This window comes from Ranitomeya imitator, chromosome 1 (assembly GCF_032444005.1).
Source record: "Ranitomeya imitator isolate aRanImi1 chromosome 1, aRanImi1.pri, whole genome shotgun sequence".
Taxonomy (NCBI): domain Eukaryota; kingdom Metazoa; phylum Chordata; class Amphibia; order Anura; family Dendrobatidae; genus Ranitomeya; species Ranitomeya imitator.
The window spans coordinates 701,101,355-701,115,967 of NC_091282.1; the positions used below are offsets into that span (position 1 = coordinate 701,101,355).

Genomic DNA, 14,613 nt, shown 5'->3' on the forward strand with positions numbered 1-14,613 from the left:
AGTGGTGCGATCAGGCTGCGGCCTTCTCCGTTGATCGTCGGCCAATCCTGTAATTGTCCAGACGATAGGAGGGAGTAGAGAGCTGTTCGCACCAAAGATCACAGCGGGTGGTACACGTGACCTTCCCGGCCTGTGATATTCGGGATTTGTGGGATTAAGAAAGTCCTGACAAATATTCGGATCCCAGACAATATATTTGCGGGCAAGCGAATACCCAATCGCGGCACTGGAGAATCCTGACAGTGCGCAATGTGAGGATTCACAAGTCTGCAGTCACATAAAATTACTGCAGACGTGAACCCTAAGGATGGGACCCCAATAGCGTATCATATCTGATGCGAGAGCATTGGATGCGATTTGCTAATGACATTCGGCTCCAGCTGTGTTGCGAGCGTGAGCCAAGTGTCAGTGCTCTGTGCTCCGATCTTCTCACATGAGAGAGGTTCACAGCACAGCTGTGGAGGAGACAGAGAAAATAATTTCTCCATCTCCTCTGCTGCCGACGTCAATGGGATCTGAGTACAGTTTTACACGCACCCATAGACTTATATGGGTGCGCGCAATCCAAATTTCGCATGCAATTGTAGCATGGTGTTTTTTTTTTCCTGTCCGATCACGATCCAATTGAGTAGGAAAAAAACACCATTGAGAACAGAAGCATAGGATTAAATTGGTATGAATTCAATCCGATTTTTAATTGGATTGCATTCATCCAATTTAATCGCAAGTGGGAGTGAGCCCTGAGCCTGGACAACCCTTCTAACCAATGACTACACTGTTAGAATTTTATGGGGTGAAAAAGCCTAAAACATGCTGACAATAAGCTCAAATGGGCGCCTAGGTTTCTTTGTGACATTTTTGCAACCTTCCCATTGATTCTATTGTAAAGTATATGAATCTTCATAGAGGAAAATGCCTGAAGAATGTAAATGTCACTTCTTTGAAATGCTTGATGATTTTGAAAACCTCTAGGGTATGTACAGATGATCCGGAAGTGATAGCATTTTGGATGCAGCGCATGTCCGCTGCGTCCAAAGCGCTGGCATCTATTAAATGCAGGTCAATCCACATGCGTCAAATACATTGTACAGGTGACATTTATCTTGTAGAGACTGACATCTCCGCAATAGAAATTGACATGCTGCAGTCTGGAAAGAGGCGCCACATGACCGTCTCCGCGGGTGAGCCTCGGACGTCTGTGACGCCCGTAGCATAGTGGGCATGGGATTTCTTGAAATCACATCCACTATACTGCAACATCTGGACGCTGCAGGTTGTATGCTGCCCAAGTACGCACAGTCCAACCTGCAGCATTTACTGACCGTGTGCACATACCCTAAGATAATTAAAAATGCAAATCATTTTTCAATAGTAATAAACAGTAAGAGTCTTTCAAGTACCTTTTGAGTGGTAAAAAAGACTTCACAAAAACCTCTGTGTGAACATACTCGAAGGGCTTTTTCAGATGTCTGTGATTTTTCATCTACGTAAAAACAAGGATTGTTGCTCATCAATGTTTTGCATCTGAGTTTCACCACCATTTGGTCCATGTGTCAGTTTTCACCATTAGTCTCATCAGTGATTTTTCACTGATGGGGGGGGGGGGGGGGAAATTGCAAACTATCTTCTATCCATTACAATGTTACTCACTGACAGCACACAAATTCTAGATTGATGCCATTCACGTGTTGTATGTGATTTTTCACTGCCCCATAGACCTATATGAGTCATTTTGATCCGTGACTTGAATAAAAACAAACACAAGGTGCGCAAAATAACATGGCGATGTGAACAACCCCATGGTCTATAATGAGTACATGTGTCTGAATGAGGCCTTAGGTCCCAATTCATCAAAGCATTTTACGCCAGTTCTGGTGTACAACACTTTAAAAAGTCGCAAAATGTTTGTGCAACATGAATTTTATGCAAAAATGTAGCAAATTTTACCATTTTTATGCCAGTTCTGGCCAACTCCACTAGAATGGGCGCAGACTAGTGTAAGATTTGTGGTAATACGCACCGGACTCCAGTTTTCAGGCGCACCTATTTATTTATTTTTTTTAAGAGGCATGTGCCTCTTAATGAACAGGTGCTATTACATCACCCTGCTCCATCATCAAGATTGGCATGCACATAACTGGTCTTGAATCAGAGCATGTGTTTTACTTCACTTTACCTAAAAAAAAAAATAAAATGAGGCTGTTTTTACTCATCCGTGTTTCACGTCCTGACTACAGACCACAATGTACAGATTGGCTGCAAATCTCCTGACCCGTACTCAACCGCTTCATAGGCATATAAGAGTATGTTGAGTTCTGGCCTGGAGACCTGTACCCAGTCTATACAGTACCCAGTATTTTACATCCGTATTTGTAAGACAAAACCAGCAGTGGAACAATCAGAGAAAAAGTATAATAGAAACACGTCACCGCTTCTGTATTTATCACAAATACTAAGGCTGGAGTCACACTAGCTTATTGCATCCGATGCAGCATGCTGCGATTGTCTCGGACCGAGGAAAACGGCCGACAAAAAAATCGGCTGCTGGGAGCTGCCCCATAGTTTAACATCGGTCCGAGTGCAATGCAATTTTTTTTTTATCGCATTGCACTCTTCCGTTTTAGTCGCCAGTGTGACCACGGTCTTAATGTGTGAACATGGCCTAATGGCGCCATTAGGCACGTCACTTGTGGTGTTAAGTGGATGGAAGCTGCAGGAAAATCTTCTCAAGCAGCTGTGTAGTTAGGCGATATACAGATGTTCGTGTTTTGCAGCCATTTCATTTCTGTGGTGTTTTTACAGGTGAAGCGTAAAATAAATGGAATCCATTTGTAAAAAAAAAAACGACTACATTGAAAACCATGGTAATGTCGCCCACGGTTTTTCAACTGTACCCCAGCCACCGCCACGCTAACATGTGGTGCTCCACAGTAATTTTGCTAGTAAATCTGAGGTGTTACCTTCCTTATTATGCAGCCACAAGCCATCGCATGCAGGTAGTTGCCATGGAGGTGCGTAAAGCTGGGTAAAACCCAGTACAAGTTGTCCATTTACATCTCCTCACTGAGACCGTGACATAGCTTTTCCAGACTCCTGACCATCATATATGTGAGTTATGGCAACCAACCCATGCCATGCAGTGCGATGGTTGTGAAGATGTGGGGCTGGAATGGCGGCCAAATTGGATGCCTATATGACACCATGACAGACCTGACAGCTCCAGGACTTATAGTTGATGACATTATGATCAGTTTGGAGTACAATTCCTGTCACACAGCAAGTATATAATCGTCTTTAGCTGTGTCCTGCATTTACCATGGCAGATATGCCCACAGCATCCTTATCTCCGTGACCACCTCATTTTCTCACATCTGCACATAGTTTGATCTATGCTATTATTATAGATTGTATAAGGTGTGTAGCTCACGGGACGCCTGCCCAGAAAAGGAACTATTGTGACTTTCCTTGTTTCCCACGGAGGCATTTAAATCAAGGACATAAAGAGAAAACGAAACCGAGTGGCTGATCACATGATAGTGACGTAAACAAATGACCTTTCCTTCTTCTGTTGCTGATCTAAGTGCCCCGGATGTAAGGTGTGCTGCATTAAAATTCTTCCCCCTCAAGACGATAAGGGAGAAGAAATGCACAATGTTGGAAAAGTTATGGCTGTCGTGTAAACAGAACCCAACGCTGCGGTATGGAGTGCCTATGCTGGTGAGCCCGCAGTGCACATTGCGTGTGTTGACATGTAGTTAGGTTTGTGCCAATGTGTGTCAGTGTTCTCACCTTGCACCTGCTTCACCATTGTACAGGGAGGTTGTGTTTGCTTAATTTATGCATGAAAAGTTATAACATCTTCTTTATTTCAGTTTATCTCTGTTTTCAAGTTCTGTGTTTGCTGTCAGTGAATGCAAACACTCTTTGATTACATTCATGCTCTGTCTTCCTATATACACCTAGTCCTGCGCTCACCTGAGAGGTGTGCGGGTAATAATGGGTGCAAAGGGATTGTCCAGCAGGAAGAAAATATCTGTACATGTGGTTTAAAATATACTGTTAGAAAAATGTGCCCTGCTGGCAGAAATCTCCTGATCTGTACCTGACAGAATGGTTATACCTGTATTGGCACGTCAGCAGAGCTGTTTGTGAGGGGGCTGGCTGCTGGGATCCATGCATAGACAGGGAAGAGGGGCTGGCTGATAGGATCCCTACATAGACAGGGAAGAGGGGCTGGCTGCTGGGATCCATGCATAGACAGGGAAGAGGGGCTGGCTGATAGGATCCCTACATAGACAGGGAAGAGGGGCTGGCTGCTGGGATCCATACATAGACAGGGAAGAGGGGCTGGCTGATAGGATCCCTACATAGACAGGGAAGAGGGGCTGGCTGCTGGGATCCATACATAGACAGGGAAGAGGGGCTGGCAGATGGGATCCATACATAGACAGGGAAGAGGGGCTGGCTGCTGGGATCCATGCATAGACAGGGAAGAGGGGCTGGCAGATGGGATTCCTGCATAGACAGGGAAGAGGGGCTGGCTGCTGGGATCCATGCATAGACAGGGAAGAGGGGCTGGCTGATAGGATCCCTACATAGACAGGGAAGAGGGGCTGGCTGCTGGGATCCATACATAGACAGGGAAGAGGGGCTGGCTGATAGGATCCCTACATAGACAGGGAAGAGGGGCTGGCTGCTGGGATCCATACATAGACAGGGAAGAGGGGCTGGCAGATGGGATCCATACATAGACAGGGAAGAGGGGCTGGCTGATAGGATCCCTACATAGACAGGGAAGAGGGGCTGGCTGCTGGGATCCATGCATAGACAGGGAAGAGGGGCTGGCTGATGGGATCCATACATAGACAGGGAAGAGGGGCTGGCTGATAGGATCCCTACATAGACAGGGAAGAGGGGCTGGCTGCTGGGATCCATGCATAGACAGGGAAGAGGGGCTGGCAGATGGGATCCATACATAGACAGGGAAGAGGGTCTGACTGATGGGATCCATACATAGACAGGGAAGAGGGGCTGGCTGATGGGATCCATGCATAGACAGGGAAGAGGGGCTGACTGATGGGATTCCTGCATAGACAGGGAAGAGGGGCTGACTGATGGGATTCCTGCATAGACAGGGAAGAGGGGCTGACTGATGGGATTCCTGCATAGACAGGGAAGAGGGGCTGGCTGATGGGATTCCTGCATAGACAGGGAAGAGGGGCTGGCTGATGGGATTCCTGCATAGACAGGGAAGAGGGGCTGGCAGATGGGATTCCTGCATAGACAGGGAAGAGGGGCTGACTGATGGGATTCCTGCATAGACAGGGAAGAGGGGCTGACTGATGGGATTCCTGCATAGACAGGGAAGAGGGGCTGACTGATGGGATTCCTGCATAGACAGGGAAGAGGGGCTGGCTGATGGGATTCCTGCATAGACAGGGAAGAGGGGCTGGCTGATGGGATTCCTGCATAGACATGGAAGAGGGGCTTGCAGATGTGATTCCTGCATAGACAGGGAAGAGGGGCTGGCAGATGGGATCCATGCATAGACAGGAAAGAGGGGCTGGCTGATGGGATCCATACATAGACAGGGAAGAGGGGCTGGCTGATGGGATTCCTGCATAGACAGGGAAGAGGGGCTGGCTGATGGGATCCATGCATAGACAGGGAAGAGGGGCTGACTGATGGGATTCCTGCATAGACAGGGAAGAGGGGCTGGCTGACGGGATTCCTGCATAGACAGGGAAGAGGGGCTGACTGACTGGATCCATGCATAGACAGGAAAGAGGGGCTGGCTGATGGGATCCATGCATAGACAGGGAAGAGGGGCTGGCTGATGGGATCCATGCATAGACAGGGAAGAGGGGCTGGCTGATGGGATCCATGCATAGACAGGGAAGAGGGGCTGGCTGATGGGATCCATGCATAGACAGGGAAGAGGGGCTGGCTGCTGGGATCCATGCATAGACAGGGAAGATGGGCTGGCTGCTGGGATCCATGCATAGACAGGGAAAATGGGCTGGCTGATGGGATCCAGGCATAGACAGGGAAGAGGGGCTGGCTGATGGGATTCAGGCATAGACAGGGAAGAGGGGCTGGCTGATGGGATCCAGGCATAGACAGGGAAGAGGGGCTGGCTGATGGGATCCAGGCATAGACAGGGAAGAGGGGCTGGCTGATGGGATCCAGGCATAGACAGGGAAGAGGGGCTGGCTGAAGGGATCCATGCACTATACAATTCCTATTAATTCATATCAGCTGCTGCAGATCTACTTTTGTTTTCCTGAATAGTGGTTGGTGACCACAATTGCTCTGTTCAGTGCTTGCATCCGACCACCGCTAATACTAATGGCAGCGATTCTCACCCATCATTTATTGATCACCTATAATTAGGATAGGTCATCAGTGCCATGGAATTGGAGAACCTTGTTCTACTGTACTAGATTTCAGCCACTGAATGTACATAAGCATGTTCTCATTCATTGACAGTAAGTAGAGAACTGATTTTTCCTATCGCCACGACAGCACCCATTACGAGAGAGGGGATCCGCCCACCATCAGGACAGGAACCTACAGGTTAGAAAGGGGCGCTCCTCCTCGCCTCTCCAGTTTGGGTTCCTGTCCTGCATGGGAGCCTACAGGTTGAAAATTCACCCAGGTCCATCAGCCTCTGCACGGTCTCTGTGGGAACGGCAGAGACTGGGCACTGGAAGCAGCGTCGGGGGTGTACTGCTCGTAGATCCCCCCTCAACTGGGCATAAGGATGTCGCGATCCCAGGGGCCGGGTAATGTCGCCCTGGGTCGTGTGAGTGCGGCGCTGCTCAGGCGCTCATCCCTGGAAGATAACACGTTCATGACACGGAAGTAGTTGCAGTACTTCCGGGGGAGGGCGGGAGGAGGCGCGCAGCATTTCTTAAAACAGAGCCGCAGCAGGTGAGCAGTGTGCGGCAAGATGTCCTCTGTGGGGGATGCAGAGCACCTTCAGGTGGAGGTGCCCGAGCAGCACAGAAAGAGCGGTAGTAGCCGTTCAAGAAGCAGCAGCAGTGTGGTACGGGGGTGGCACAGTTCGTGCACCCCAGTGTCACGTGGCAATTCACCTCCTCCGGAACCGGTACTCCTTTGATCAGCCTTTGGGGAGTGTGTGATCTACACCTGGTAGCTGACTTGTTCCGTTTCTTGTGCTTTGTTATAGGTTAAAAAAACAACATAAACCAAACACAAGCAGTGTGCATTATGCACAGTACCCTTGCCAGACAGCTATGTTAAAAAGCTGTGTCAGGTGTGTATTTGTCGTACTTTAGAGGAAGAAGCTCCCCTCCGTACATCGGACTTAAGAGCGTTTATCAGGGAAGATATCAAATGTTCCCTTAAAAGCAGACTGCATGAAAAACCTAGTATGGGCTTATCGTCTGATTCCAGCCCATCTCTACAGGAGGGTGAATGTTCAGACTCTTCATCACCATCCTCCTTGGATGAGGAGGGAAGACCATGCTTCTCTGTAGAAAATATGGATGCGTTAGTAAAGGCGGTTCGCACGACCATGGGAGTCGCAGATAATAAGGAACCTAGATCCACCCAAGATATTATATCAGAAAAATTGCAAATCCTTCCCTGTGGTAGACACAGTTAAAGATCTTGTTAGGCGTGAATGGGATAAACAGGGTAAGGGGTTTTTACCATCATCTGCAAAAAGGAGATACCCCTTTGATGATGAACTTTTGTCTGAGTGGGTAAAAGTCCCTAAAGTGGATGCAGCTGTAGCTTCCACATCAAGGTCAGCCACTCTACCACTGGAAGATGTAGACCTTCTTAAGGACCCATCTGACAGAAAAGCGGACATGTTCTTAAAGAAGGTTTGGGAATCGTCACCTGGAGCATTTAAGCCTGCGATTGCCAGTACCTGTACTGCCAGATCTATTATGGTCTGGGTAAGTCAGCTGGAGGACCAGCTTAAAGCTAAGGTTCCTAGAGATAAACTGCTAGACTCTCAAATCTGTGAAGGGGTAGCTTACTTGGCGGATGCATCGGTAGACTCTTTGAAGTTGGCAGCCAGATCGGCAGGTCTTTCGAATGCTGCCCGGCGAGCTCTCTGGCTTAAAACCTGGAAAGGTGATGCTCAAGCTAGAGCAAAATTGTGTACTATTCCATGCAGGGGTGAGTACCTATTTGGCCCTGTGCTGGATGATATCCTTGCAAAGGCAGAGGATAGGAAAAAGGGATTTCCTAAGGTATTTAATCCTACTTTCAGAAATGCCTTCAGAAGACGAATGCCTTTCCAGAGGTCTCATTCAGACCGAGACTGGGAACCGACGGAGCAAAAGAAAAAAGGTGCATACTTCGGGGGCTCTTCATCATCAAGACGCAAATGGAACTATAGATAAAACTGGTCTCCCATTGGGTGGTAGATTAAAATATTTCTTTAACCAATGGGCCAAGAGAACATCCAGTAGCTGGATCTTAGGTATAGTTGCATCAGGGTTGAAATTGGAATTTTGCAAAATACCTCCAAGTCATTATGTATTGACTACTCTTAATTCTTCGGACCAACAGCAGGCCCTAGAAATAGAAATTCAGCAGTTAAGGAAAAAAGCAAGTTATTGTAGAAGTTCCAAAGGATCAAGAAAGGGAGGGATTTTACTCTCCTCTATTTTTGATTTCCAAGCCTGATGGATCCTTTAGGACCATCATAAATTTGCGAAAATGAAATAAATTTCTACAATATCGTGCCTTTAAGATGAAGTCCATTAGGTCGACAAATAAACTTCTATTTCCCAGGTGTTACATGTCTGTGCTGGATCTAAAAGATGCGTACTACCATCTACCCATTTACAAGGATCACCAGCAGTTCCTCAGGATGGCGGTGCAGCTAAACGATCAGGTTAGACATTTTCAGTTTGCTGCAATGCCTTTTGGTCTGTCCATGGCCCCGAGGGTATTTACTAAGATAATTGCGGAAGTAATGGCCCATGTCAGAGAAAAGGATAACCTCGTTGTACCCTACTTGGATGATTTCCTGATAGTTGTAAATTCAGTTATCCAATGTAAGGCCCACTTAAACTGTATAATATCATCTCTGCAGGACCTTGTTTGGTTGATCAACCTAAAGAAATCAAAACTAGAACCCTCAACGTGTCAAGTTTTCCTCGGTATTCTTCTAAACTCCGGGATCAGTCATGTTTTCTGCCAGAAGACAAAAAACAAAGGATTATTCACAAAGTCAGAGCAGTGAGAAAAAATCCAGATCTAACATTAAGAGACGCAATGTCTCTGTTGGGGTCATTGACATCATGTATACCGGCTGTTCAGTGGGCTCAATCCCATACTCGTGTACTGCAATCTGAGATTTTCGAAGCAGAAAGAAAGCTTTTTGAAGTGCGTGGCAAAGTCCTCGGCAACGATTAGGGAACTCGGGGGCAGTGGTTGGGCGGAGGAGGGAGTTAAAAGTGTTGAACAACTGTTTGGGGTCATGGGATAAGGAAGATACAAGGGTTGTGAAGTAGGCCTGTTTTGCAGAGGTGAGAGCTGATTTGAATGCCAGTGTTGCTTGTTTGAGTGCAGTGAAATCATCTTGTGAATGCGTTTTCTTCCAACGCCGTTCGACAGTTCTGGATACTTGTTGAAGCTTTTTAGTGATGTTATTGTGCCAGGGTTGTCTATTGGTTCGTCGCACTCTGCTATGCATGACAGGGGCGACCGTGTCAATAGCTGATGCAAGAGTGGCATTGTAGAAAGCAGTGTCTGTCGTGGAGTGAGGATATCGAGGACAGTGGTAGGATAGAGTCAGAGAGTGTGTTGGTGCCTAGGTGTGCGAGGTTCCTGCGTGGGTGCGCATGGTGCTGGACATGGGTGACAGGTGAGGAGGACAGGGATGAGAAAGTGAGTAGATGGTGGTCAGATAGAGGGAGAGGGGAGGTTGTGAAGTTAGATAGGGAGCATAAACGGGTGAAGACCAGGTCTAATATGTGTCCGTATGTGTGGGTGGCTGAGGAGGACCACTGACTAAGTCCAAAGGATGAAGTAAGGGACAGGAGTTTGGAGGCTGCTGACTGGTGGGTGTCAATGGGGATGTTGAAGTCATCCATGATGATGGTGGGAATGTCAGTAGACAGAAAGTGAATGAGCCAGGTGGAGAATTGGTCAATAAAGGCAGTGGTCGGGCCCGGAGGTCGGTATATGATGGCCATTTAGAGGTTGTAGGGGGAGTAGATGCGGACAGAGTGGACTTCAAAAGAGGGGAGGATAAGGGAGGGTAGAGGTGGGATTGGGTTAAAGGTACAGTTGGAAGAAAGGAGAAGGCCCACTCCTCCACCATGTTTGTTACCAGGGTGAGGAGTGTGGGTGAAGTGGAGGCCACCGTAACATAGTGCAGCAGCGAAGGCTTTGACAGAGGGTGTCAGCCATGTTTCGGTGATGCCCAGAAAGAAAAGATTACGAGAGGTAAAGAGGTTGTGAATCACGTGGAGTTTATTGCAGATGGAGCTGGCATTCCATAGTGATCCAGAGAGAGGGTGCAGGGGGGTGGGTGTCATGGGCACGGATTTGACGTGGGCAAGATTTCGGGTGTTTATATTGGGTAGGGAGCGATAGGAGGGGGTAGTAATAGGAGATATGAGCTTTAGGGGCCCAGGGTTGGGAGATACGGTATGTCTCCAGCTGTGAGGAGAAGCAGAGAGAGACAGAGCAGGTGGGAGAAAGAGAGTGGGCGGCTTGTTTTGTTAGGAGAGATCTGATGTTGAGGAGCAGGTCAGCAGAGGAGGTCAGGTGGGGAGGCAAGAGGAAAGGAGAGACTATTACTTGGTTAGGGGGTGCTGGGGTTTGAGGATAGCGAAGGAGAGTGAGGAGTAAGGGAGCCAAAACTGTTAGAGCGTATGTCAGCATGATAAGAATAAGTGTTGCGGAAAAGGAATGAAATGTAGTACATTTATTAACAGTGGTTAATCTTACCTTCTGTTCACTTCTGGCTCATTTCTGGCATATTTCTCTTAGAGCGATGTCAGTAACCGATCCTTGGGTGTTACCTGTGAGTCTGGGGCTCCTTTCTCAAGGTCCATTTCGTCATCCCAATATGGAGGGTCTTCATTTGACGGCGTGGAATTTGAGAGGGAGTTACTAAAACGGAGAGGATTTTCAGAAGCCTTAATATCTACTTTGTTAAAGGGAACCTGTCACCCCGTTTTTTCAAGATGAGCTAAAAATAGCGTTAAAGAGGGGCAGAGCTGTGCTTTACATTAGTGTATTTTGTGAGCCTTTATTCCCCACCTATGCTGCCGAAATACCTTTGTAAAGTCGCCGTTGGATGCCGCGCATGCGCAGATGGCGATCGCCGCGGCCATTTTCCTGCAGCCGAGATGCGAACTCGGCTTCAGGAAAATGGCCGCCGAGATCTCCATCTGCGCACGCGCGGCATCCCGCGGCCATTTTCCTGAAGCCCCGGGAAGCCGAGAAGAACCATCTGCGCACGCGCGGCCTCAGGAAGATGGCCGCGCCCACCGATAAACGGCTGAATAGCGCAGATCACGCTCTTTTCCATCAAGCTGCGCAGTGGATTCGCCAGTTGGACATGCGCACACCACTACGCCACCAACAGAGATCTGGGGGAGAAACAGCGCTGTCACCACGCCCACCTGACCAGACCAGCGTGAGTGACAGCCCAAAACGGCGACTTTACAAAGGTATTTCGGCAGCATAGGTGGGGAATAAAGGCTCACAAAATACACTAATGTAAAGCACAGCTCTGCCCCTATTTAACGCTATTTTTAGCTGATCTTGAAAAAACGGGGTGACAGGTTCCCTTTAAATAGCCGAAAGGAGGTTACTACAAAAATGTATTCTAAGGTCTGGAAAAGATTTCTTGCATTTCATCAGCATCCCCTAACAGACCATGTTTAAATTCCAGCTATTCTGGAATTCTTGCAGAAAGGCTGGGAATTGGGGCTGGCAGTTAATACTCTTAGGGTTCAAGTGTCAGCTTTAGGAGCCCTATATAACAGCAATGTGGCGGGAAATAGATAGATTTCTAGTTTTATTAAAGCTACTGAGCGTAGTAACCCAGTTCATATTGCTAGATTGCCGCCATGGGATCTAAACTTGGTGTTAGATGCGTTAACACAACCCCCTTTTGAGCCATTAGATTCTGCCTCAATTAAGATTCTAACCCTAAAGACAGCTCTTTTGTTAAGGTACCGTCACACTAGACGATATCGCTAGCGATCCGTGACGTTGCAGCGTCCTCGCTAGCGATATCGTCCAGTGTGACAGGCAGCAGCGATCAGGCCCCTGCTGTGCTGTCGCTGGTCGGGGAAGAAAGTCCAGAACTTTATTTGGTCGCTGGACTCCCCGCAGACATCGCTGGATCGGCGTGTGTGACACCGATTCAGCGATGTCTTCACTGGTAACCAGGGTAAACATCGGGTAACTAAGCGCAGGGCCGCGCTTAGTAACCCGATGTTTACCCTGGTTACCATCCTAAAAGTAAAAAAAACAACCACTACATACTTACCTACAGCCGTCTGTCCTCCAGCGCTGTGCTCTGCACTCCTCCTGTACTGGCTGTGAGCGTCGGTCAGCCGGAAAGCAGAGCGGTGACGTCACCGTTCTGCTTTCCGGCCGCTGTGCTCACAGCCAGTACAGGAGGAGTGCAGAGAAGCAGAGCGCCGGGGACAGACAGCGGTAGGTAAGTATGTACTGTTTGTTTTTTTTTACTTTTAGGATGGTAACCAGGGTAAACATCGGGTTACTAAGCGCGGCCCTGCGCTTAGTTACCCGATGTTTACCCTGGTTACCGGCATCGTTGGTCGCTGGAGAGCTGTCTGTGTGACAGCTCTCCAGCGACCAAACAGCGACGCTGCAGCGATCCGGATCGTTGTCGGTATTGCTGCAGCGTCGCTAAGTGTGACGGTACCTTTAGCCTTAACTTCTGCTAGACGGGTTATTGATATCCAAGCGTTATCAGTGGATCCTCCCTATCTAATGGTCTTTCAGGATAAAATTGTTTTGAAACCAGACCCAGCATACTTACCAAAGGTAGCTTCTAGGTTTCATAGGAGCCAGGAGATATATTTACCATCCTTTTATGATAATCCAGTTACAGCAGAAGAGCAGAAATGTCATACTCTAGATGTTAAAAGAGCAATATTATAGTATTTAAATAGGACACAAAGCTGGAGGCAGAGTAGGGCTCTGTTTGTTTCTTTCCAGAATCAAAAGAGAGGTTCGAGTGTCACAAAAAGTTCTATCGCCAGATGGATCAGGGATGCGATATGTCCTGCCTATTCTGCCAAGGGGGAAACGCCACCAAAAGGCATCAAGGCCCACTCCACTCTAGCTATGGCCTCATCCTGGGTGGAGAAGGCGGATGTTCCCATTGATATGTAAGGCAGCAACGTGGTCATCTCCTTCCAGCTTTTATAAACACTACCGCCTTGATCTATCAGCCAATTCCAGCCTAGACTTTGGGCGTTCAGTACTTAGTGCTGTCGTCCCTCCCAGATAAATAGTCTCTGAAAGTCTCTCGTAACGGGTGCTGTCGTGGTGATAGGAAAACCGGTTGTTACTTACCGGTAATAGGATTTTACAGAGTCCACGACAGCACCCGCACATTCCCCCCTGTAGTTAATCACTGGTTTCCTTCACTCTTTGCAAGGTGTGCTTTTCAGATTTCACTCTGTAGGGGTGATGGTATTTAGTGTTGTTTAAGGAATAATTATCATGTACTAATTCAATGGTGGTATCCCTTGTACTCTAAAACACAAACTGGAGAGGTGAGGAGACCACCCCTTTTTAACCTGTAGGTTCCTGTCCTGATGGTGGGCGGATCCCCTCTCTCGTAATGGGTGCTGTCGTGGACTCTGTAAAATCTTATTACCGGTAAGTAACAACCGGTTTCTGTACTACAGTCTAGAAATACACTGAGGTCCTTTGTAGATGAGGGTCTTTTAGCCTAAGTTCAGACCTTTTGTACTTTTGGTGTATATGTCAGGGAGAGCTCTCAACGCATGCAGCAAACGCATCCATGTGGCCAAAGGCCTATGCCAGGTACACACAAAAAAAGTAATGTCCTTCTGACTTATGTCAGACTGCTGTGTGTTGCACCTGTTATTTTTAGAATAAGAGTCTATGGGTAAAAATATGCTTTATTTTCACTCCATGACATGAAAATTAGCATAACCACAAGAAAACCTCATTTCCGCTGACTTTCATCCTTAGGTCGCGGTCACACTTGCGTGTGTAATGCGAGAAACTCGCATCAATACCTGGCACAGCTGTGACAAAGATCCATCTTTGGATCGAAACGCATCGCTAGACCGTCACACATTTGATGAGGATTCTGCCGTTTATAATGTTTTAACTTTGAAAAATAAAGGAAGCATTTTAAGGACCTGGAACGCCTACCTTTGTATGTTGCTGATTCACGTTAAGTCCTGACGAAGTTGTGTGCACTGTGGCAGTCGGTGAGCTGGCTTGGGTGTTCTGCCCAAACTTTTTTTTTTTAAAAGATTGCCCCTAAATCAAACATTTATTGAATTGTCAAGAACTTCAAAGAGAGAAAGTTTCAGTTATAGTGAAGAAAGCTTCAGGACACCAAAGAAAGTCAAGCAAATTCGAGGACTATCT

The 14,613-nt window shown here is 47.5% G+C and overlaps 1 protein-coding gene across 1 annotated transcript in view; it reads left to right on the forward strand.

Annotated features, from left to right (window-relative positions):
• Nucleotides 1-3,560: 3,560 nt before the first annotated feature.
• COX16 (cytochrome c oxidase assembly factor COX16) overlaps nucleotides 3,561-14,613 on the forward strand; it is a 137,223-nt gene continuing 126,170 nt past the window's right edge. The window contains exon 1 of the mRNA XM_069731616.1: nucleotides 3,561-3,717. Coding sequence (XP_069587717.1) covers nucleotides 3,652-3,717 — 66 coding nt within the window. The 5' untranslated portion in view covers nucleotides 3,561-3,651. The remainder of the gene's footprint in view (nucleotides 3,718-14,613) is intronic.